Source organism: Apteryx rowi, unplaced genomic scaffold, assembly GCF_003343035.1.
Source record: "Apteryx rowi isolate R43461 unplaced genomic scaffold, aptRow1 scaffold_30, whole genome shotgun sequence".
NCBI lineage: Eukaryota > Metazoa > Chordata > Aves > Apterygiformes > Apterygidae > Apteryx > Apteryx rowi.
In genome coordinates this window covers 4,524,010-4,549,374 of record NW_020449419.1, presented here as the reverse complement: position 1 = coordinate 4,549,374, position 25,365 = coordinate 4,524,010, and the positions used below count along the sequence as shown (strand labels likewise).

Here is a 25,365-nt window from a genome sequence, read left to right as displayed (position 1 = left end):
CCTCATGAGGGCAGTTCACRCAATATCTGTGTCCTTTATCTCTGATCTAGAAGAACTGTCTAGCTTTATATTGACAAGCATTACAATGAGCCATATATTCTCAAAAGCAGTACACTAAAAAGATTTACAGCACATTCACAAGATCTAGTACTAATTTTTTGCAAGAACACACAATGAATCGCTATTAAAAACATAGGCTTAGATGAGTCATTTGGCCTGCTAGGAGTCAGGGCTATGGCCATCTTCTTGATCAAGACACACAGGTGAGTGAAACACAAAGATAAGGATGGATTTATATGTGCAATGTAATTTTGCTTTACTTAAACCAAACACCTGTATAGCCTAACAAATACCATGCCCCCTGAATCTTACTTCGAAGTCCAAGAGCATATCCATCACGGCAATTACCCACACTGAAAACAGCTGTAAGTTGAATACAAGCAATCACACAGTGATCTTACTGACACAAAGACAGTAAGATGGCTTCACAAGAGCCTTGAAGCCCTTATCAGTCCTCCTGGGCATCACAGCCTGTAAGCATGAATTTCAGGAAAACTAAAAAAAATCCCGATACCACTGGCTTCAACCAGGAACCCTGGATGGGAATGCGCCTCTGCTGCACAGTCAGGAAAGCCATGAGCAGGCACTGGCCACATCAGGAGCAATTTCACTCTGCCTGACCTCTGAATCAACCAAGAGCCACGGTAGCATGGCGCGGAGCTGGAGTGAGTACACTTTGGCTGGAGGAAGCCAATGTGCCTTGTGCTTCAACTCCCTTTTTGTTCCCATTGCACAGGATTATGAGGACGAAGAAGGTTGTGTGTCAAAATAGCAACTATCCTGCTAGCAGTATCTTCTTATCAGTTAGGACAACGGGAAGGTCCACGGAACAGTAGCAGTTAATCTACAATAAAGAATGAGAAGGGAGGAAAAAGAAAATGAATGCACTAAAAAGGATGGAGTGAAATACCATTTAAAAGAAAAAAAGAGCCATATCCAGTTGGTATTCTAGGTATTGCTACACTAAACGTAGGCTAAAAATTGAGAAGTATGGCTGAGTTGCTCCCTTTTCATGGACAAGCATTGAAAATGACATGAAAAATAGTTTCACAGCTAAAAAGTACCATTTGTTTCAACTAGACTCCGGGAGCTGCTGGCTTCTATTCTGCAGGATTCAAGTGTTCAAATTCCCAAAACTTTAATCAGTCAATAGTACCAGAAAGGAAGAGAAAATCAGTGACTTTGGCAGGGCACGACAAAGGTGCGTGGTGACCAGGTGCTACGTATTGGATGGACCATGTGGGTTTGCTCATGGCGGGGGAAGAGGGCTGTCATGTGTGGATCCGCAGGCTGGGCAGCCCGCACATCACCCATACTCCAGAGACGCACTGCACCAGGAGCCCAGCCCTGGAAAGGACAGTAAGGTATTCCTTTGAGCACTCACCACCAGGCAACTCGCACACATCCCTGTATGTCCGGGGTCCAAAATCAGTAATTAGCACGGGCTTGCCTGTAGTCAGGCCGTGCAAGTGTGCATCTTAAATTAAGCCCGAGTTATTAAGGAGTGATGCTATTATACAGAACAGTTATTGCCACAAAAATACACTGCCCAGTTTCTAAAAAATGAGTGAGGGGAAAACCTATATGCTGCAGAAATTCTTGGTTCATACTTTTCCCCTAATTACCAATTGAATGAGGGCCCCTTTGTTTTTCAGGTCACTCCCCAATTATACATGATGTGTTTCCTTCATTCCAAAAGCTTTAATTCTTTTTCAGTGTTGCAAAATTAACTGGACAGAGTTCTTAATCTTGTCTCTACAAAGACTTCCTGTAATTGCAATGAATGCTTTCATTTTGCTGGTGTCTGAAATACGATYTGCAGGGGAAGGGGGGGTGCGGGTTGATGCTAGCCCCATCATTAATGACATTCTTGCAGGGATTGTAGTGGTGGGAGTAAAAAACCCAAAGCTTTTATATAATAGCGAGCATGTGTCTGCACGTGAGCCGGTCCTTTAAGAAGGAAGCTGCCTTGGGCTAGTGGAAGAAGGGGGATCCAGGGAAAAGGCAGCCCCACAGCTAAAACAGAGTGCAGAGGTTAAATTTATTGGCATTTTGATTGCAAGTATGGTCACTTCATACCTTCTCCCTGAAGGCTTCACTGAATTAGAGGTGTTTGCCATTGGCACTGCCTTGCTGGTGGAAGGTAAGCTCGGTGTGGGACTTCAGCGGAAATAGGATTCTTTTCCCCTTATTATCCAGGGGGAGGTGTTGGGGGGCAGACAAGGAAAATTGGAGAAAATAGCAGCATCTGTGATACACTGACCCAGACCTGTTGTGGTTACTATGGCTACATCAGCAGTACTTCTGGTGAGTAAATCAGGGTGGGYTGCAAGTTGCTTGCAATGAAGATCTGCTCTGTATATAGAGCTGCACTGTGGAGGGGAAAYACTTGCTACTTAGGTTTCTTAGCAAGAATTTGGGATGTAAGATTTTGTTGTTGACTTCTAAATGCAATTTTATTTTCTTCAGAGGAAGGATGCTGAACTGACTGATGATCCCTTAATAATATTTGGCTGCTTATTTTGTTGGCTGTGATGGCCGTCTTATAATCAAAGATGATCGGTCCAAAATAGCCTGTTAACTATTAGCATACATCCAGATTTTTTCGGTAGAGTTGCAATTAATGGCTGCTTGGTAACAGTAAGGAACAGAAATGTACTTGCATGAGATTTGAAAGCTTTCACAGTGTTAAGAAGTGAAATTAGAAGTAGGAGATAGAATTCGTTTAATTTAACCAGTACGGGCTTTTCAATCCATGTGCCACTTTATCGGGACACTATAACAAAATTGTGCATCTGTATCTACCTGGCAGCTAGCAAAGGCTATGCTTGTAGCCATGAATACATCAGTGTCAGTCACTGGCCTCTGTTCTGGTCCCTTTCATGGACTGGGACCCCATCTCTGCACAACACCACTCAGTCGGGGATGTTGGCATCGCAGGGCTTGACAGCAGAGGAGGAGAAGCCCTAAGTGCTGTCTGAATGGAAACAGTGCTCGTTAGCTCACCCTGTCAGTGCCGAGCATGGGGAGAAAGAAGCCCTCTCCCTACAGGTGAGCACCTCTACTCACTGAAACGGTCCAGCACAAATGAGGGACAGGAGAGCTCTGCTGGGAAGCAGCACCGTATCTGCCTGTAGAGCACAGCTGGAGATCTGTGTCAGAAACCCTTCCTTGGAGAAAGGAAAGAAGAAAAAGCTTTTACGTCTGGAAAAAAGGAGAAGAAACAGCTTTTATGGCTGGAAGAAAGTGGCCCAAGAGCCAGTTGCTGCACCGTGGCCTAAAGAGATTGAGAGTTTAAGGCTAAAACTGGCCAAAAGCCATCCAGCCATCTGTAAGGCCTGGTGGGTGGGTCACTGTGTGACTTTGCTCTTCATAATCGGAAAGGGAAGAAGTGGCAGGAGGATGGACACTGGTGGGGATGGTGTCAGCGGAGGGTGACARCCGAGTTTCTGCATGGGGAATAGCTTGTCTGCAGGCAGCTCACGACCGCCGCCTGGCCCAGCCCCAAGCACCGTGCACCTGCCAGGGCACTGGCGTCTGCCGGTGACTTGTCAGCTGGAAATGAGCACACAGCTYGGCTGCTTTTTTCTCTGGCTGGGAAATAATAACGCTTACTTTTTAATCACACTTCAGTGGCTAGTCGCGGGGCATATCTGCCTTCTAGCTACTGCCAGACAAAACACACATTCCTTACTTTAGTCTTTTCAGMGTTTGTTTTTTCAGCCTAGCCTAGCTTAATACCTGCTTAGAGATGACAAGGATACATAAAATACATTTTATAAACTTTTCAGCTGAACTTTCCAAATCTCAGAGCTGTTTTTGGTATTAATTTTTATGGAGACTTGAGTTAGCTCGTGCTATTTCAACTTGGTTTTCCCTATTTACTGCATAGATACCTAATATCCTTACGCTACTGCTAAATTTGCCAGATGGACAGGCGTCCAGTGAACATTTAGAGATACCTTAATCCTGAAGCCCAGTCTATACTTTTTTGGATGACTTAGATGCAGGTTTGTCACTCTTGGCCCTGCTTAAAATGGTGGCTTTACCACAGTAGATAGTGAAGCAACATCAGAGTTCTTGACTGCAAAACTGTTAAGGCAAATTCTCGTAAGCCAGCCTACAGGGCATATTTACAGAAATACGTAAGAAAGTACGTGCACACAGAGACACACAGCATGTTGTGCCACAAGCTGTCAGAAGACAAAAGGATTCAGCTGTTGATGTCCAAGCAAATTACCTGCTGGTAACAGACCTTCACCTAAAACTATATAAGGTCTAACCTATTTATGTTTTATTAAACAAAGCTAACAGTATGATTGTCCAGTATTTTCTGTAGGGTTTTAGACAGAATGTGCTCGACGGTTTGGCAGTAATACATTATCTTTGTCATCTGACTAGACAGAAGATCAAACTAAATAATTAAAGACTAATTCACCTTCTTAGAGGCTCTGAGGCAAAGGCAATGAACACTTTCTTTTTGCTGCAGTTTGTAAGTGCAGCTTGCAAAAAAGCACGGGGAAGGAAGAAAACCTTTTGGCATTCACTTCATTAAGTGGACACATTTGCTGTGTTAGAAATGGAAATGTGAAGCTTTTTTTTTTTTTTTTAATTTAATAATTTGTCCATATGCACACTCATGCCAGCCTTTAAGACAGAGGTGTGCAGAGAAGCCTGGACCTTCTAAAAAGAGGGAAAAGCCAGAAAAAAAGTTGATGTAGTAATAACACTTCAGCTCTGCTCTAAATATGGTCACTCCCCCAAAAGGCTTGAATGGATTTGGGAGAGTTGGCAGCAGCTTTATCCTGCAGATGGGAGGTAAGCTGGCATGGAAGAAATAAGAACAGCACATCTCAAATGGCTCCAAATATTTCTCCTGAAAACATTTTGTTATCTGTTGTGTAATGAAAGAAGCACATCAGCTGTTACTATGGTTATGCCATCAGCCATTAATGCAATTAAAGTGGGCACAGGATTTCTTACTATACAAAATCATCCATCTTATGCAACTGCAGAATTAAGACAACGAGCATAAGTAACTATGCTATTTTACAGAATCAGGAAATATGGATTTTCTTCTCTGCTACATAATTTCTATTTCCAAGAAGAACACAAAGAAAAAGATGTGCTGCCTCTCATCTAAGTTAGATTTGGAGATGTGATGTTGAGTCAGATCCTCATCAGAGCTAAAATAATCCAGGTCATCTTGAAAAGGACATTAAAGGACAAAGCTCAAGTTTAAACCTGTGAAGGATAGGGTTCAGGATAGCATAGCTCCATGCTGGATGAATAAGTGGGGTTATTTGAATGCTCCTCTCTGAGGACTAACATTAACTTACTTTATAAAATCTATCAGGGACTGCTTTTTATAATTAGATTGTTCCTTTCCATGTATAGTCTATTGACGAAGGGCAGTAATAAGATTGAGCTGCTGTGATTGAAGTGCTGTCTAGGTTAACCTTAGGCAGAAGCCTGAAGGGAGGCAGGCTGACTGAAACACGGCTGAGGAATTTCTCTGCTTAACCACAAAAAGCACGTTACAACGGATACTAAACATGACCCATTTCTCTACCAAAGACACAGCACAAGAGGTGTGGGCCAGCAGTGCCTGCTGGTTGCTGGCCCCTCTGAAACTGCCTCCTTTGCATCCACCTTGCTCCAACTCATGAGTCCTTCGATGGAACCTGGCAAACAGGTTTCTCTGTTAAGTAAAATACAGAATTAAAAATAAAATAAAACCATTTCTGCTCCACAAGTGGCCACATCCCTGATGCCCTGATGCAGTTCAAAGCTTTGGCTTCAGCTGCCACCCATGACTTTTCCCCTGAAAGTCTTTTATTTACTTGGGTGCAGACACCAGTAACCACTACATGGTAGCTATAAGTTTCCATAGTGGTTATTGCTATTTCATTAAAGAAAACAGCAGAACCATTGTCGGTATTTCCCATTTCCAATTGAATCATGCCAAACAATTCTGTTTTTCAGCCCTGCTTGGGTTCTGTCTGAATGGCTTGACAATTATTTCTTTCCGAAAAATCAAAGAACTCCGAACACCCAGTAATCTGCTGGTTCTCAGCATTGCACTGGCTGACTGTGGGATCTGCATCAATGCGTTCATTGCTGCCTTTTCCAGCTTCCTAAGGTATATCTTCTTTTTCCTAAAGGATGCTCAACAGAACCACATAAAATGAACAACTAAAGCCTTAAAGGGTCAAAATTAATTAAGTGACTCTAGCATACCAGCTAACCAACCTTCTCATTCTTTCAATCTTAAAGTGCAAAATAAAACTCTAAACATACATTTCTACCAGGCAGATAAAAAAGTAGACTTTACTACCACTGCCTAGAAGATTAATTATAGGAAATATTTAACCACAGTTTTATCAGTAATTACAGTAAAGCTAGCTGAATAATGTAATACCCACACATTTTCTTTCAGCTAAACCTCCAGACTGACCCCAAAGTTATTTGCAAGCCTTCCTGTTCTTTGTAAACTTTTCCATTAAAGCATTTATTTCAGAAATTTGTGGAAAATGAAAATGCAGACCTATTCTCAAGAGGTTCACATTAGTTATGACACATTTGATTTTCCACATTTTCACAGATGTCAGTCATTTAATCAGGGGACAAAAACAATATGAAGTATTTAAATGAATAATTACAACAAACAACTCAAAAGCAAACCAAATTGCAAAAAAACACACTCTATAAGACAGCTGATGAATAATTCCACCTAAGTAGCATATTTTAAACCTTGAAAATAGCTTTACTAGACAAGAGAAAAACATTTCAAGCCGGAAAGTGACAATTTGCTTCTCTCTTAACAGATATAAAAACATTTTTGCAAGTTAACAAGTCAATAGTCAGCTACAATGAGGCCCTATGCAAGAACTGCTTTACCACAGGTATAGGTCATTCCTGTTCCAGATACTCATGTCTCACTGAAGTCAATAAAGATGCTTTTTCTGAACTGGAGCTAAGAAGCTAAGGTCAATACATCAAAAATGAACTTGGTTCTAACCTTTCAGAAATTCAGTTTAGCTTCATAGTATATCAGCACCATAATTGCAAAGGGAATAGGAAGTGCAGTAATAATTGTTGGGAAACTTGAACTACCTTTTTCTGTTTTGTATCTTATTATGCTGCAGTAAGACCCTAGTTCATGACTGGGAACCCCAGGGACATTAGCAATACAGCAGGTCAGTGAAACCATGATAAGACTTCATGTTATCTATCTGAAAGCTGGTGTCCCCCTTTCCAGCCACCAGCTGCTAACATAAATAGCTGCAGATTGTTTGGTATCTGCGATATTGTGGCCATCCACAGGATTGATTTGGTGGGCTCCAAAGGCACTGCAATAGAAATGGGCTCTACAAGACGAGGAGCCTTTGCAGGCCCTTTTCTTTTAAATGGAAGCAGAAGTTACGCAGCCTCCCGGGAAGTCAGCTATCTCCTGTTCAAAGGGATTTCCAGAGATAGTCTCATAATGAATTACACTGGTGTAGTATAAATACATAAAAAAGGAGATTGCTGAAGATTTCTACTTCACAGATAGTCAGCAGCAGTTTACAAACAGAAGAATCATGTTAGACAAAGGCAAAAAGAAAAAAAAAGGCCAAGGCTCTTTGCCATGGGTGACCATGATATTGAAGGTACACGTCAGCAGATGCCTGCTGTGTGAGATCATCTCATATTTCTTTCCATTCTAGGTCTGCAAATACATTTGGAGGCATCAGTCTTGCTATCTGGAGTAATTTTTATTTGTTGTGAGCTTTTGTACTGTGCTCCATGGTGTGCAAAAAAGTGGAACTGTGTTCCACTGACTTTGCAAAAGTTTATTACACATTTGCTACTTTCACATGTTGACAAATTGGCTACTCCTAGTGGGTGAAGATTTTGAAGGTACAGGTACCTGGAAGAAATGTAGATTTCAATTTAAAAGCCAGCCTTCCCTAACAGATAAATACAGGGTTGTTTTCTTCTCTCTGCAAAAATAGAGCTGTTGTACTATATCAGACACCTTAGCAAGCTAAGTACTGGCAAATACCTGAAGGTGACCACAGTAATGTCTTTCACAGTGGAAACGTTCCTCAGACTGGCAAAGCACATGCACAGGCTATCATTTTTTCCCCCTCCATTAACACAATTTCCAAACAGGTCTTCAGCCGTTTTTACCACTTTCTTAATGCATTCCTTGTTCATTGACAGGTACTGGCCTTATGGCTCTGATGGCTGTCAAATTCATGGATTCCAGGGCTTCCTGACAGCACTAGCCAGCATCAGCTCCAGCGCTGCAGTTGCCTGGGACCGGTACCATCACTATTGCACGAGTAAGCGCTATCGTTTACCTAGCAGCGTTACCCACATCCTGCTAAAAGGCAGCATGCTTAGATTTCAAAGAATCCCAGCAAACACATACTTTATTATCTGCATATTTTATACACATGTCTATATTTGTTCTATCTCTAGTTTGTGAGATAAATAAACTTTCTCTTCAAGGGACCCCTTCCCATACAGGAAACACTAACCAACCCCCCTCAGGATGTTTCCTCTTCCAGAACACCTCCACATCCTGATCCTATTCCAAAGCTTCTGCCTTCTCCGTAAGTAATCATCAGTGTCCCAAACAACATCCGACACCTCATATTAAAGAAAAATCTATGCTCCCTGGGCTTCCATCCAACACCCTGCTTTGTACCAAACAGATCTTCATGCCCATGCAGAGTTTATTGATTCCAGATAAATTCTACGTGGGTGCAGAGTCTGCCTCTACAGACTGTGCAGCTGGATCCGAGCCGAGAGCGCAGCACATCTGCAGCAGTGCTAGAGGGCAGGGAGAAGGCAACAGCCCTGTTACGCAGCATGCAGGTGCTCTGGGGCACAAGCACCACTTCCGAGGGCCAAATTACATCCCAGGCTCCCTTTGGAGACTGGGGTTTGGTACAGTTGTTCCAAAGCAAGGAACAAATTATCTGGAAGCTTCAATAAAAGTGGTGGAGCTTTCTTCAAGCACTGATAGAGGAGGAATATGTTATTTTTCTTCTCTTAGTGAAGGCTGCTTTTTGTTTTTCTTGCAATTTCTGACACCTTAGCTGAACTTAATGAAAATTTAATGTTTGAAAGGGAGATAGACCCAGGAAAATAAATTTCTCTTTTTTATGGCCTTGTGAAAACAGATTTTTGAATTAGATGAAAGATAAGGATTTATAGAAATGTTAAAGTACATGGATTTGTAGAGATAGATATGTACTGTCTTTTGTCAGAGAACTATGTCCCAAACTTTGGTGGTGCTGGATTTGTACATGCACTTAAGTGAGTAGGAATTTCTACCAACCTAGACTTCTGAGTTGGATTGGGTGTTTGCAGGGACACGGTTATCCTGAGGCTGTTAGAATTTGTGCTGGGAGCCAAACTGCACACCAACCAGTGCTGTGGCTGGAGAGAACGGGAGAATAACTGTATCCCATTATGGCGGAAGTTAGGAAGCGCAAAAAGAGATGTTGTTATTTGCTGTAAAACAAACTAGCAGTCTTGTAAGCACTGGAACTGGCAAAACCTGCTTTCCTATGAATTTGGTGCACAGGGATGATGCTTTCTTGTGTCTAATTAGATAGGTTCATGCTGCCTGCCGTAAGAGTGCGTTCATGGTGTCTTGCCTCTCCCCAAACACCTTTTTTCACAGTAATTGCAGCTATTTCATATCTGTAAGCTCCCACTTCCCTTTCCAGTTTAGTTCAAAACAGCCAATATTTTCAAAAGTTATTAGGAAAGCACCGAGTGACAAACACATTATTAGGCCCTCATTAGGAATAGGGGAAGAGACAAAACATGCAACAAACTTATTTTGCTGGACTTCCTAGCAGGAAATCTCAGGCAGTAAATGAACATACCATAATCTGAACTGTTTGGCCATTTTCAGCAGTCATGCTGGAGCTCTCCCAGCTGAAGCTGGCAAAGTCCAGGTTCCCAGGAGGATCTGCATCTTTCATGTTTCCTGCTAAAGCCAGGCTCTTTCCAGGGAACCTTGTGTGACAGCACCACTCCCAAAAAACATTTTTTCCTCTTTGCTAGATGTTGACAGATGAATGTGGCCTTCCTTTTCTTGTGCTAAAGCACAAATGCTCAAACCGCTTCACAGAATATTTTCTAAGAAAAAGCATAAAAATTGGCTGGGGAAGAAATTGTTGAGCTGCAGTGTTTCGATCCCATCCTCCCTTAGCATTCACACACACGGCCTTTTAGACTTTGCTTCTGTATGATTAAAGCAGCAAGTGGTAAAACAGACCCAGAGCACACAGAGAACATGTTCAGTCTGATGAACCCATCGAGCACAGAAAGGTTGCCAACGTTTTATTCTGAAACTTTTGTCAAGAATTCAGCTCAGGCAAGGAAATGCTTTTTTCATGCCCATACAAAGGCTCCAAATAATGCAGCCTGCAAGCTCCATCCATACCAAAACCCCTTGGACACTGAAGTACATTTAGAGCTAGAAGAGTATCTACATTTCACAAGACAGCCTGAAAATAAGCATGTCTTTGGAAAGACATTCTGCTCTCTGCAGCATTGACTTTAATGTTTTTGTGTCATGCACTCCTCCAGTCAAGAATGTATTACATTAAAAGCATTGGCAGATGGGCCCTAAGGGCACAAACTTCTCTATTTTGCTCAAATTATTACTTAGTGATAACCAAACAGTACTGCTATTACTGCTATTATCAAACAAAAAGCTAAACAAGAACAGAAGGTTTTAAAAGCTCAAGCTCTGTGGCTATTCCAGTAAGACCAGGGAGTTTCTCATTTCATCCTTCACATGCTGATTGCAAGGAAGATTAAGTTGTATTTCATAGATCTGATATACCATGCCTGCAGGCTATAGTGTGTTCTCAATCCATACATTAAAATCCTGTTACCACAGGTGCGAGCTGCATGCCTATACAGACAGTATGAAACTCCCTTCCCTACAAACAGAGGCATCTATCTTTTATCTTCATCCCGGGAACCTGTACTCTTCCCAGACTCAATTGCATCATCCTCTATAATATTTTCATTATGTTCTACTAGTTTCTGAGAAAGCTTTTGTTGTGGCATTCCTTAACTGATGTTTGATTATCAAGTATCAAGAGATATTTTTGAAAAAGAAAGAGCTGATGAGAATGTGAGGAATTACTATGATGATTAGAAAAAAAAATGGGATCTTTCAACCATTCTGGATGCTAATAACACAAATAATACATTCAGCAACATCCTGAAAATTGACCAAATTCTTGAATTTGGAAGTCAACACAACTCTCAGTGAAGAAGCACTAGCCTAAGGTATATTGATAACAAGACAAGTCACTCATCAAAGAACAGGCTGCTATTGACTGACACATGGAAAAAAACCAATATGACCATCACACATGACAGAAGCTAGAGTTTTAAGACATTTTATTCTTCTCCCTCTACCTTTCTTTCTCCCAGACAATAATTTCATCCCCTTAATGTGGCTTTGATTTAAAATATATATTATGTTAAAACATTACATAGATAGATAGGCATAACATATTATGAAACCTTACTTCAATATGCCACCAGTAAAGAGAGAATGGCTAAAAATCTGAAGTAATCCCATGTTGGTAACCTCACACTGAAATATGTTCAGAATCAGAACAGCAGCATCTGCATTGTACGAGACAGCCTGAACACAGGAATGTCCTACTGGTCATGCCAATTATTTTCTTCCAAAAGCCTGCAAGACCCTACTTTTATAGCAAGGAGGAGAGGACTACAAAAACCTGAGAACATTTACTAGAAGTATGCAATAGGAAGAGAAAAGGCAGGGGAATCTGAGGGGGCTGAATAACTATTTCAATCAACAACAACACAGGAAAACAGATGTTTTTATTTCAAAATTTGATCATTAGGGAGAAAAAAGAGAAAACAGAAGCGGTTTTGACAGCTAATGAAATAAGGGCAAACTCTGAGGGACCTGTCTATCAATAGCCAAGCATTTAGGGCAAAAGATGACATTTCACATCAAGGTACAGACACTGCTAGCTCTGCCTCCCTAGTTATTCACAGGGGGAGCAGGGGACGCCCTGGATTATGCCCTTAACGTACCAAGGGAGGAAGGAACCAGTAGTTATAAGAGACTTGGCTGGAGCTTGGGCTTAGATGGCAAGCAGCCAGTGGGAAGAGCAGTGCGGCCAGCTGCCTCGAAGCAGGCAGCCATGTACGAAGGAGACGTCTTTGCTGAAGTTACTTGGATCTAACGAGTGGCTCGTTTTGGCTGAGAGGGGCACGCTGGAGTGAGCGGGCGGTGGGGGGAAGGAGCCAGGTCAGCTGTTTCCTTTCACAACCAAGGTATACGGTTGCAGTTTAAAAAGGAAAGAAAAATTTAGGGGATTTTATACCTGCATCTAAGGATTAGGGGGAAATGGCAAATCTGAAGAGATTTATGTCAGTACTTTTCTCAATATTAGGAAAGGAAAGACGAACAAAACCAGCAGGGATTTCATATGAGCATTCAATTACAAGAAGTAGAACTGCAGTGAGTTTTATATAACCCTTACCACTCAGGGAAATCTAGGTTGTTTTATCAATATTCACCGACAGAAAACTACCATTTGCTCCAGTTGTAGCTGTCAGCTCTGTCAAATGAGGAATAAGCGCGTACGTCCTGTCACCCTGAGTGCAGCCGTCCTGTCATGCCTTGCACCCACATCGGCGCCTCCCTGCAGAAATGCCAATGTTTATTCAGACCTTTCTGCATTTTCACTGAAGCAGGAGGTAATTGCCAAGACAGTTTTATGACTGTGGAGAACCACAGCAAAAAATTAATAGAGTAAAAAAAAATCCCTTTCTATAGGCATTTTAAAGAGCTGTTTCTAATAACATGCACAAAAGAAGCCATTATGCAGTGCAGCTTTCTTATTCCTACAAAAAATGAACATTTCTGAGCACCAGTGACCGGTGCCTTTAGCACTGCAGATGAAGAAGGTACCAACATGTATTTTAGTTATGACTGATATTTCCCCTTATATAACTTTTTCAGATATTTCCATCTTTGCCAGAATTTGCCAGTTTTAAGTGCTATTTGCCATGCATCATGTCCAGCATGAGCCAGAATGTTCTGGAAAGTTTCAGCTATTACCATTTATCTACTTGCAGGAATGAAGAAACAGGATTTCTTCTTCTCCATCTTAGAAAATCCTGCTGGCCTTTTGTTTGAGAAATTCCTTTTGAACATCAGTCTGAAACCTAGTTGAAAGGTAGCCACTGTGCCAGAGATGTATTTTTTGCTCTTTCTATGAAAATCAGTTTAATACTGGACCAATTTGTAAATCTTCAAAAAAAATCTAAATTCATAAAAGTTTTCAAAGACTGCAGATGGAGCAATAGTATATGATTATGTCACTGAAAACTAGCTAGCATAATCAAAAGGATTATGGTTTTTGTTTATGAGTGACCTCTTTCTGTTACAAAACAGTCTTACAGAAGGTGTTTAAAATCCCCTGTATTAATATTTGACTGTATGAGAAAACAGAAACTTTCCTTCTGATTTTCAAGGAGAGAAAGCCAGAGCCCGAGTGATTAGACTTAATAGGGCCAGATTGCCAGCAGAGGGCCCTAATTAAGAATTATATCCTTAAGCATATACTGAACTTAAAACATACACATTTAACTGAATTAGGACCTGCATGACTACTATGTTAAATTTTATTAGGCCAAAAAAAGGCATTTAGAGTAAAGCAATGACCTATTATGCAGAAGAAAAACTGTTCCCAGCTTGTTCTGGCGCTGCCGTGCCCTCTCAGAGCAGGGCACGCTTTTGCCATGTGGACTGAGCATGAGTCTTTCATCATTCTTGTACCTAAAGTATTTTATCTGGGTTCTCAGTGAAATGTACTCCAGAAAACGGAAATGATATTGAGTTTGTTTCATTTAACATCCATACGTTTTTGGCCATCTCTTTTTACTATTTCTGATTTGCCATGAAATGCTTTCTGGAGGGCCAACAGGCAGCTGATTTCACCAGCATCCCCCCCCAAAAAAAAATCTCAAGTGCAGCACAGGTAACGCAGAAGGCCCGGGGCAGCAAGCACGAGCAGGGAAGCGTAAGCGTTGCTGCTACGGCATGACTTGTCCCAAGAACAGGGAGAGGGTTGCGTCAGTTCAGCGATTAACCTGTCTGCTGAGCCTCTGGAGTGTTTTTTGTTCCAGTAATAAGCCCCCCAAACAATTATTAGCACTAATCTAGTTCCAAAGTATCTCAAAGTGCTTTACCAGCACTAAACATACCACTGTGCCTTGTGGCCATTTTATTATCCCTGTTTTGCAAAAAGTGGTGTGTCCTCCCACCCCCAGGAAAATTAGTTTTGTAAGCTCTGAATCTCTGTTTTACCAGTTTCTAGTGCCCAAAATGGGATTTCTTAAATGTGAGGACACAGAATATAGGAACCCAGCCTCAGAGCAAGCTTTCCAAACTCTGGCTGCCAAGACTTGCACTGCAGGAGATATGGTTATTACAGTTTCTGATCCTCAGTTTCTGGATTCTCTTGAGGCTGCATCATGTTCCTGACACACTGTCCTTTATTCCACATTTAATAAAAAATGGAATTCCCTAACATCCATGGAAAAGTAACTAAGAAACTTTTTCTTACAATTTTTATAGAAGAGGTGCAAATCTTGAAGCAAAAAGCCCCCCACAATTAAGGAAAAAACTAGCAGAGATACAACTGTTTCAGTTCAGCATTGCAGACCCACTGTCCTCCGCAGACCGGCGAGGCACAGCTCTGCCAGGCGGGAGGACCACCTCACCTGCGTCAGAGAGGTAGTTAAGCCTGGCACACGTAGTTAGGCTGCAGAGCTAAAAGCACTGGGATTTTTTCCCTAGAGTTTCTTATAGACTGTACTTTCCCAATTAAAAAAGATTTAAAAACACAGAAAACCTCATTAAAATCACTCCTGAGAGAAAATATTTCAAAGCTGCCCTTCAAAGGCAGGCAGGCAGGCCTCCTGATTTTCTCTTCCCCCGCACGTGTGCCTTCGCTGGGCAGCGTGCTCACCCATATCCCCCCGGCCAGGGGAGGTCACAGCAGGGCAGGGCAGTCCCCGCACCCCTCACCTTCCCGGCACGGTGACACCGCTGCTCTCCCCCTTGGTGGCCCCGATGACAGGGCAGGCTAACCAGCTGTGCCCAGCATGGGGGAACACGGACTAGGAGGAAAGACAGGCCATCAAGAGAGCAAAAGTAGGATCCAATTAAATAAGTTTTGCACAGTGATGAGCCACTGGAGCTCTGCTGGTGCCAACACACATCTGCTTGGGGATTTTCAGGCTGGGTATGGCCAACTCAGGAGCCCTCAGTGGCTCAAGAGTTATGCTGCTTAATAACGCACAGTGATCAGGTCAGGACTTAAAATGCCAACAAGGATTTGCACAGTTTGTTAGTCATCAGCCAGGCGTGTGCACTGCAACATTAGTTGTTGTGAAAGACTCGGGAGAGGTGGAGAGCGCTGGCAACACGAGGGCTGCCCCGGCTTTTCCATACAAGCTTGACCTCAGATAAGGCAGGATTTCAGAGGCAGCACGTGTCCTCAAAACAAGTTCCCCAGCAGGAAGGAAAATAAGTCAGCAGTTAAAGGCTGTCCAAGCACCTGAACACCAACAGGAGACTCTGCCTTTTGGTTCCTGCAGAGACAGCTGGGGTCACAGGGCGACCAGTGGGAGAAGCGAGATGTCTGTGGGAGGGTCGCCGGCGCGTGGGCCCTGGTTCCCATGCTGCCACGTTCCCCAGCCGCTGCCGCTCGCTGGCCAACCGTGCCCCCCGCCCCCATGCAGGGACATCGATGCCCCCGCAGGTCTGAGTGTCGCCAGGAGATACCCCGCGCCCGGGGGGACCAGCCTCCCCCCGACCGCAGCAGAGCCTTCGGATGGCAGCCCCGAGCCCCCCTGCCGGCGCGGGCCGGCCGAAGGGCCCCGGGCACGCTCCCCGCGGGGCAGCCCCAGCCTCCCTCGCAGCCCTCTCCTCCCGCCTTCTGCACGTGCGGCCGGTGGCATCGGCCACTCGCCGGCTTCCTCAGATGTTTCAGCAACACCTTCCAGCGGCTGAGGGCAAATTTTGTCATGACAACGATCCTTCCCTGACATACGAAGACTCCTAAGACGACTGTGTGTGGTTAGGACCCAGTAACGACATACTTCGTAGGTCAGGGCTGACTGTGTTTTGAGACCTTCATGATATTGCAAAACTCCATGAAATAAAAGGACAGAAAGAAAGTAAAGTTTTTGCCACAAGATACCACAATAGATAACTTTTATCTGTTTTATGGAACCTGACAAGCTCTCTGGCTCAAAAACAAAAAAAAAGACTTAGTTCATTTTTTCCAGAATATCAGGAGGGCTTACCGCTTACAAAATCATATTCCCAAAGCGATAAAGCTGCTTTTGTCATGAGCTTGGTTTAAAAGAAACAATTCAGATCCAGGTTTCATTGCAGCTGCTTTTGATAATGCCTTTAAAAAGTTGCTAGCATATGTAAAACACAAAACAAACCTGACAGCTTGTGTAATAAGCTTTGTCCTAGTTGAATTTCAAGTTACAGTTGTGTAAAGCTAAGCTACAAGAGCCGCTATTTAGAACACAAATGAAAATGGAAACTTTCAATGAATAACAACACTAACGCTCTTGTTCGAACATATACTTAAATAGGATTCAGTTCTGAAAGGATACATACATATGCTGGGTTTCTTGCTATATAGCTTCTTTGGACTGGGAGGTGAAGAATAATCACAAATTTCTAAAAAGTTTGATAGAGAGTTCTCATCCCCTAAGTCAGTTATGGTCAGCAATGTCATCTACAGTCATATCATGCCAATATTGCAAAACATAATTTGAGCCCTTTCAACCTAAGTATATTTTCTATATAGGAATCATACAAAAGACAGACAATTATTATTAATCATTCTTCATAAATAGTAATTATGCTTTAAATTACTAAAAACATCATCAGATATTCAGTAACTTCCATAATAAAACATACAGTATTTAATAAAATGCATTTTGTTTACTTTTTCCTTAGTATTTAAATTGCAATGTATACAGTATTCTTTCCTAAAACTAATTTTTGAACACTTGCACCAAACATCATTTTTTCAAGACCCCCTTTGATTATTTTTTTTTTTAATGCCATTCAAATTTTAATTTTTTTCCCTGAAGAACCTCTAGAGAATGAGGAAAAGGACAGAGGCAGATTCCCCTTTCCTGTAAAGGGGCAATTTCATTAAGACACCTATATTATTATCCTTTAAAAATAAATAAAGATAGTACAATCGGAACAGAGCAACCACAGAGTTTGCGGTCTTTCCTGGTGCTGCTACCTTAGGGGGATTGCCAGCCTCCACCACACGCAGCCCCCAGCACGCTGCTGACCCACGAATGTAGGATTAACCAGACCAGACCAGACCAGAGGACGGGACTGATCTTCTGTCATGCACCCAGCCAACTCCAATCGCTCACCTTTCAAGGAAAAGTCACAACTGGCCCCAATATTCCTGGCCTCCCATTACGACACTACTGTCAAGGGCAGAGGAGAAGATTGCTTCCTAGCCTCAGAGAAAATTACATCGTTATTTCTCTCTAACAGGAGATTTGATTAGAAAGAAGCAGTGGGCAAAGCCACCGTGCTCCTCACTGGTGCAGCCGGCGTCATGGGCTATTCAGCACAAGCATGATAATGAACATTAGCCTCGATAACAAAATTATCCCGGCCTTTTTACACGCGGTCTGCATAGCTAACACAATGTCCTGCTGCAGTGGTGAAGGCTGCCTGCCTTCTCTGTGAAGAAATACTTCCTGTATCTTCCAAAGTTTTCCATCTTTCATTTAATTCATTGACCTATTCCAACGGTATTTTATGGAACTGGATGAGAAGGACACAAGTGATCATTTTTATTATAAAATTATTAAAAAATTACTGATGCTGAGATTCTCATCTCCTAAAGGAGCCTTCCAGGCTAAACAATGATCCTAAGGGCAAAATAATTTTACCAGCAGCATTTTTAGAACAGGATCTGTTGCCAGGATGTGTGTATATATATATATGCACATATATATCAATGAGTAGCATTTTCAGAACAGGATACACATAAAACAAACAGGGGCCCCACTCCTGGAGCAAGCAGGCAGTGGCTGGGAAGTGTGTGCAGAGACACACTTCAGATCAGACTCACACTGTGCAGCAAGGCTCTAATTTTTAAAATACTGTTGTTTTCCATCTCCTTCCCTGTTTTTTCTGCTTTTTGCCTCATCTGAGTCTTTAAACATGTCCCAAAAACATAAGAATGTGTTTGTAACACCAGCTGCATCTCCAGTACGGTACAAAGCTGACCAGTAGTATAGCATTTGTGCAAGTAAAGCACATGAAAACAAAGTATAATTTGCTGCTTCCCCAGAGTCTAAAATCTTCCCTCAAATTTTATGTGAGATTGATTCATCTGAACTCAGGTCAGCTTCAAGCTATAAAACACAGAAACTGTTTATTTCTCACCTAGGCTCAGAGGACAGGTCACTTTGCTTTGGCAATAGACAGCAGGACAGCTTTGTCTCCATATTAAACTGCAATCATTTTCTTTCAGACATTAAGACCCCGCTTTCTCTTTTTGCAGGAAGTAAGCTGCAGTGGAGCACAGCGATCTCAATGGTGGTGTTTGCGTGGCTCTTTGCTGCATTTTGGTCCGTGATGCCCTTGCTGGGGTGGGGTGAATATGACTACGAGCCCCTCCGCACCTGCTGCACGTTGGACTACAGCAAAGGAGACAGGTGAGGCGTGCAGGGATCGGGCAGCAGCTTTCCACCAAGCACACACAGAGGTGCTTGCCAGCAACGAGCAAACCCCAGGGCCTCCTCCACCCGAGCATCCCCAGCCAGCAGCCGTCCCACCAGCTCTCGAGGGAGGGCTGCAGGGAGGACGCCGTACTGACGGGACAGCCCCGCTCCAGCCGCGTGCACCATTTAGTATGGTAACACACCAAAACCTCTACGGAGGGCAGCTGGGCTAGCCCCTGTGCCACCAGCTATTGCCTGCTGCTGTAACAGATCTCCCTCCCTAGCAGTTTGGGGAAAGCACACCTTGAGATGCCCTCAACTGGGGGCAATGCTACACTCAGGGACAGCGGGGACAGCTCCAAATCAGCACCGAGGCAGCTTTCACAGGTCCATGGGGGAAGGCTGGCTTTTGGATTTCTTCTTCGCCCTTGTTCCCTGGCTTTATTTGTCTGGTTATCTGTAAGCTGCATCTTTTATGGGTTTAGTACTCAAAACTCTTTCCAAATAGTTTTGTTCTGATGCATGTATAAGGTCTAGCATTGTTATCTACACTATGCTGTTATCTACACTGTGTGTTTGTCCCATACACAACAGCATGGCACAACCTAGCTGACCTTCAGAACATGCTGCATCTAAAGCATGTGGACAGGACTGGTTTTGGCAATTTTAAAAATATAAGTTAATATTTACATTAAATTTATGTAGATGCACTGGACAGGAATTAACAGTCTGTTCTTTTTCCTCACCCTTTCCAGAAACTATGTCACATTCCTTTTTGCTCTGTCCATTTTCAATTTCATGATCCCGGGCTTCATCATGCTGTCTGCCTATCAATCCATACATCAAAAGTTCAAGAAAAGCGGGCAGTATAAGGTAAGAAAGCTTCCCCAGTCCCTGCAACTGCCTTGCCAAAAATAGGCTTGCATCTGAGTCAGTCCTCAAAAATCCCCATTCCTTCTCCCCGTTTCTTTCACAGAAGCTTTCTTTCACAGACTTCTGTGCTAACTCCCAGTATTCTTTTGACTAAGGAGAGTAATGCAGCACTGGACGGGCTCCCTCAGAGAGGCTGGGGAAACTCCATCCTCAGAGATTTCCAGATTCAGCTAAGACAAAGCCACAGCCACCCTCACTGAGCAAAAGTCCCCCTTCAAAAAGCAGGCTGGAGTAGCCATCTCCAGGGATCCCCCCAGCCAACACTGCTATGATTCTAGTCACAAGAAAAAACAGTGTATACAGAGTATTTGTTAGTTGCATATCAATATTTACCCAGAGTAGCTTTGCTCAGAAAGGATCTTATTACCTGCTTTCATATGAGCTCTTAGCTTATCACTGAAAAAGTCTTCCAGAACTACAACACCGCAAAGAAATGTCATAGACGCTCAGTGCGGGTCAAAGTGCCTTTATAAATGTGGCATGTTTATACTCTGCTGAGGAAATTCAGAAATCTTTATGAGCCGGAAACAAAGGAATTGTTCTGGCGTGGCAGGTTTATGGGAATGCAATTTGGTGATTACATAACTTGTTTCCTTATGTGCAGCCTATACAGGCTGTGGGCATGGCCCTTGGCTGGCTGGTACAGCCCGACACCTTAACTTCATAAAGACAGTTAATTCTTAAGGAGAATGCTATAATGGCAAAGAGATAGTCAGGCAGACGAATTTGTAGCTGTCTGGAATATACACAAGTCCTCTACATACTTCAACAAGTTTTTATTATAAATCTACTGCTTTTTCAGTGAGTTTATGTAACAGCTTTTGATTTTTTTTCTTTGCCTATTACAGAATATTCTGTAGTTATGCAGACCAGCTATGATGCAGAAAATGTGTAAGCATAAAATATCATTTCCCTATTGATTAATATTTGTAAGGGACTCAGGAACTACTGGCCATGAAAACCATGGATAAGGCCCTAGCATGCAAGGGCACAGGAACCAGACAGGACACAGTGCCCCTGCATTCATTTGTTGCCTTGCTGCAATACTGGCTTCCCACACTTTTGCTGCAAGACCCTGTAAGAAGTCAGCAATATCTCATTCCTTTTCAATCTGTTATTAAACTTGCATACTGCCCTCTGCCCTCAGTAGCTATTAATGACCACAGCTGCTTTGGTTAGCAGATCCACTGATTTAACCACTACAGCATAACTTACTCTGTCAACTCGCTCCAGGAGCAACTGATGCCAGTTCCCAGGGAACAGAGTTTCCTGGCTTACTCCATAGGCAGCCTTTGGGGAAGAGGAAAGAGCACAAACCGTTGGGAAATATATTCCTACGGCTCCATTACTATCAATAGCAAAGCGGGCACGGTACGGTATATTCTACTGGCCAACCCTTTCCTACTAAGGAAGGAATACAACCTCATAGTATGTCCTATCTGCTTATTGCAGTGTGCGGTTGTGAAATAGAAAGGAATTTGTTGCTCTTGTTTTTCAGTTTAATACTGGTTTACCATTGAAGACACTGGTCATTTGCTGGGGTCCCTATTGCCTTTTATGCTTCTATGCAGCAGTTGAAAACGTGATGTTCATTTCACCAAAATACCGAATGGTACGTCAATGCCATCTGAGGGAAGTCAAAAAATGACACTGTTCTTGCTTTCTTCTCTTCATTCCAATAGAACACCACCAAGTTACTCACCAGCAGTTTGAAAGGAGATCATATAGAACAAGCAAATTGTTTCCTCAAAGCATATTATTTATCTACCATTTTAAAGGCAAAATAGCTAAGCACAGTAATACAATAGGCATTAGTCAGTGCTTTTATCAAACAAAAAATTAGGAAGTTTGATTTTTTTCTTCTTCAGCAGTCGATTAGGGAGATCCTTAAGCCTGACCTGCTTCACAGTTTGCAGGAGCTTTTTGTGTCCTTCCCAAAGTCAAGTGCTGACTCAATTTTCAAATTTTGAACAGTTTCATTTCTTTTTCTAATATTTTCCTCTCCTCAGGGAAGTTGCAATTGATAAAGTTACTCTAAAGGTTACACTTTTTTTTTCTCCTTTTTTCTGTAAGTCTTGGCTATACTGAGTCCCAGAGGCAGTCTCAATGTCATACTGAACCTTTCAATTTCTATTCAGTTCTCAAAAATCAGCCTAGTTTCAGGTCACTAAATGCATTAGTGTATTTAGATATTTAGTATCCCACATAAAACGTGTTAGCAATATTTGTCCATTTACCTATCAAAAGGAAGCCATGGCACACCATTCGCACCTCCTAAGCATGCATTGGTATTCAGTCTCAGCTAAAACATCTCAGTTTCAGCAGGCACCGACTGAACTTCTCTCTCCTGGAGACACCCTTTCCTGGGTAAGCGCCACTGACTGACCAAATAGCTTTTAGGGGTCTCATCTCCTTGGGGTAGCAAGCTGCTGCCAAGAGAGAAGCATTTTGTTGGGTAAAGGGAAACTGAACCGAGGCTGAACTACGCCCCAGACCACTGGCTCCTCAGTTGAGTTTGCTGTTAACAAGTATTGCGTCTCACAACAGATTCCTGCCGTTATTGCCAAGAGCGTGCCGACAGCGGATGCCTTCGTGTATGCCCTGGGGAACGAGAACTACAGAGGAGGAATATGGCAGTTCCTCACAGGACAGAAGATTGAGAAAGCAGAGGTTGATAACAAAACTAAATAACCCATTACGACGTTAAGCCAGATTAATGCAGGTACATCACTGAAGGCAAAACAGTAGAGGAAACCATGTGCATTCTCCGATATGTGCACACAAAGGCGGTTCCACATTGGAAAGGCTGTGCACTGGCTACAAGCAACGAAGCACTGAAAGAAAGCCCCACAGATAACTGTTCAAACTATCACAAGCTGCTTGTCAAACAAGCTGCCTTAAGCCTGTGTTGGTTGTTGTCAGTCTCATTTTATATGTTACTGCAAATAAACCGTGCGCTACAAAGCTTTTTTTTTTTTTTCCTGGACTAACATAAAAGCTCAGCAAATTAACTAAAGTGGGTATTTGCTTATCCAATGAGGCCTACCCGAATTAATCCGCATGTGGTTTGTCCATATGGTAATGTCTGGATTACTAAAAGATTAATGGAGTATCCAGAATTATACCACGTGTCTGTATAAATAGCTTGTTCATCTGAGCAACGCATTTTCAACGCACCCAAAATAGGAGTTCCCAAATTTTCAGGATGAATCTGCCTTCCTAATTCAAAATTCAAAACATTTCAGTGGACATAAATAAGGAATATTAGCTTGGCTCCTATTCAAATGAATTAGTGTGCAACATTCAGCTTAGTTGCACGCTAAACTGTATCAGATCTTGCAGCTGCTACTCACCAGGACAATCAAAAAGCTCACAGTGTATCATTAAAGCATTCATATTTTTAATCAAACACTGGGCAAAAAACTAAAGGGAGGTATGGATCAAATTCTGTTCTAAAAACATTGTAAGAATAAAAATTACCTTCACACCTGCCATTAAATTCCCTTATGCTTTAAGTGGGTAAAAGCAATCACTGAAGCAGCTGCAAATAGAGAAGGGTCTGAGCAATAAAAAAGCCACTTATTTTACAGTGATAGGAATTAATATATATTTAAACTCCCAGAAATGTCTATTTTAAACTTTTGTATTTGATCATGTTGCTCACATTGCCTACAGAACGCAAAACTGTCAGTTGGTCTTGCCTGTTACTACAAGAAGTGTCTCAGAATGACCCATTTGCAAAAAATAGGTGCATGACACAATAACTGAGGAACTGTGTGCACAGAGAGCCAAACCTAATTGATTTTTACAGAGATCATACAGTTCACTTCCAAACATTGACAATGAAAGAGCTTTTGAAGCTAACTAAAGAAAAAGCTGATCTGTCACTATGATGCTTTTCAACCTATTAGGAGGAAAAACAGTTGTGTATGGGTTTCAAAAGAGTAGATCCTGGAAGCTAAACTATCAGTGGATAGAAGAGACATTCCTCTGGTGGTTATAGATATGAAACAAATGTCACTGTTGCAAGTTACCAGCAGGAGCCCATACAGATGGGTTTTGGGACTTGTGGTGTTCAGCATAGTCATAAACAATCTGACAAAGTAGTGAATAATGAAATGAGAAAATTATTCAAAATAGTCATATCTGAAGCTGACAGCTAAGACTTACATCTCAGGTTCTCATAATATTAAGTGAGATGACGACAAAACTGTTTGCACTGATAACTGCAAAGTAATGTGTATGGGCACAAAATTACCCCTGAGTATGTATCTACAGTGACAGACTAAATCTGCGATTATCTCTTTCCCAGGAAGAGAGACCTAGATAGGTCTTGAAATCATCAGCTCACTTGTCAGCAGGGCCATACTTAGGAATCCTAGCAGAATACTAAAAACTGCTAGGAAAGGAATAGGAAACAAAAGAGAAAACAGCCTCAGACCACTGTTTAAAGCCACTGTTCTCAGACTTGTTAAATACTGTGCATAGTTTGGGTGATTCCAGCTCACAGAACATTTAGAAAAGCTAGAAAAGGGCCATAAGGATGATCAAACAAGGAAGAGCTTCAACATGACAAGGATTAAATGAATGAGAAGTCTGGCTCAGAAGGGGTAGTTGATCAGGAGACCGCTCTATCAAACCAGGAGTGGTTCAGGGGATGTGAACATGGAATGACTGTTTACTACTTCCCACAGCACAAGAATGATGGAACATGCAATGAAAATAGATAGATCTGTGTATTTTCTCAAGTACACTGTGTGAAAAATATTCTTTATGTTTGCACACTGAAACACATGGCTCATCTGTCAATGGTGCAATAAATAATGGCTTATATTATTTGGTTGGAATCCGAGTCCCCTTTGGCTTGAAGGGGACATAACTCAGCTAGGAACCCATCTCAGTCTTTGGCTCTTAGCCCATTTTCAGAGTATTTTTGAGTTCCTCTTGCTATAAGCTTTTTATTGCGGGAGTAGAAAGGAGAGTTCACTTAGCATTTCTTCAGTCTCTTGGATGGCTACAGATTTTAACAGTGCCTCTGTTTAGCTTTATACATTCCTTTTTATATTTGATCACTGAAAGCTCCTGATAGGTAAAGCCAAGTATTATTACTTACTGAACATAAAATTGCTTGGTGCTATTCAAGTCACAAGAGGAAGATGGCCTCCACCCTCATCAGTGACCAAACTTATCCTCCACAGTTACACCAAAGAAACACAAGGTAACAAAATTACTCAAATCTTGCCGACCTAGGGTGACGCAAAACTTAAGGATGAAGGAAAGGGGTCCTTGAAGAGCATGGCATATGTTCATGTAGCCCCGGGTAATGCTTTATATCACAATCTGTTCTCTCTCCCTCCTTCACAGCAGCAGCAGTGCAGTGCATTAAAATGACACGAGAACAGGGCTGTTCAGCCTGAGTGGGACCTCACACAGCTCTCCTGAACGAGACCCCTCTTCAGCAGGGTCCCCATGTCACATTGTGTTGTGCTGAGTAGCCATTAGTACTTAACTGCTCTGACCTACTCCTAATTCTCATGTGTTTTCACTACACATTTACATTCCTCC

At 42.3% G+C, this 25,365-nt stretch overlaps 1 protein-coding gene across 1 annotated transcript; it reads left to right on the top strand.

The window, feature by feature from the left end:
* Positions 1-2,073: 2,073 nt before the first annotated feature.
* Positions 2,074-22,691, top strand: RGR (retinal G protein coupled receptor). The gene is made up of 7 exons (XM_026069954.1): positions 2,074-2,203; positions 6,046-6,202; positions 8,269-8,390; positions 18,708-18,861; positions 19,623-19,740; positions 21,299-21,412; positions 22,348-22,691. The coding sequence occupies exons 1-7, from the start codon at positions 2,125-2,127 to the stop codon at positions 22,489-22,491; spliced, it is 888 nt and encodes a 295-aa protein (XP_025925739.1). The 5' UTR covers positions 2,074-2,124; the 3' UTR covers positions 22,492-22,691.
* The last annotated feature ends 2,674 nt before the right edge of the window (positions 22,692-25,365 follow it).

Excerpts from the sequence above, each read along its gene's own strand:
- RGR (XM_026069954.1), top strand. The coding sequence starts at position 2,125 with ATGGTCACTTCATACCTTCTCCCTGAAGGCTTCACTGAATTAGAGGTG. Across the intron at positions 2,204-6,045 it reads CACTGCCTTGCTGGTGGAAG|CCCTGCTTGGGTTCTGTCTG; the intron begins GTAAGCTCGGTG and ends TCTGTTTTTCAG. Across the intron at positions 6,203-8,268 it reads GCCTTTTCCAGCTTCCTAAG|GTACTGGCCTTATGGCTCTG; the intron begins GTATATCTTCTT and ends GTTCATTGACAG.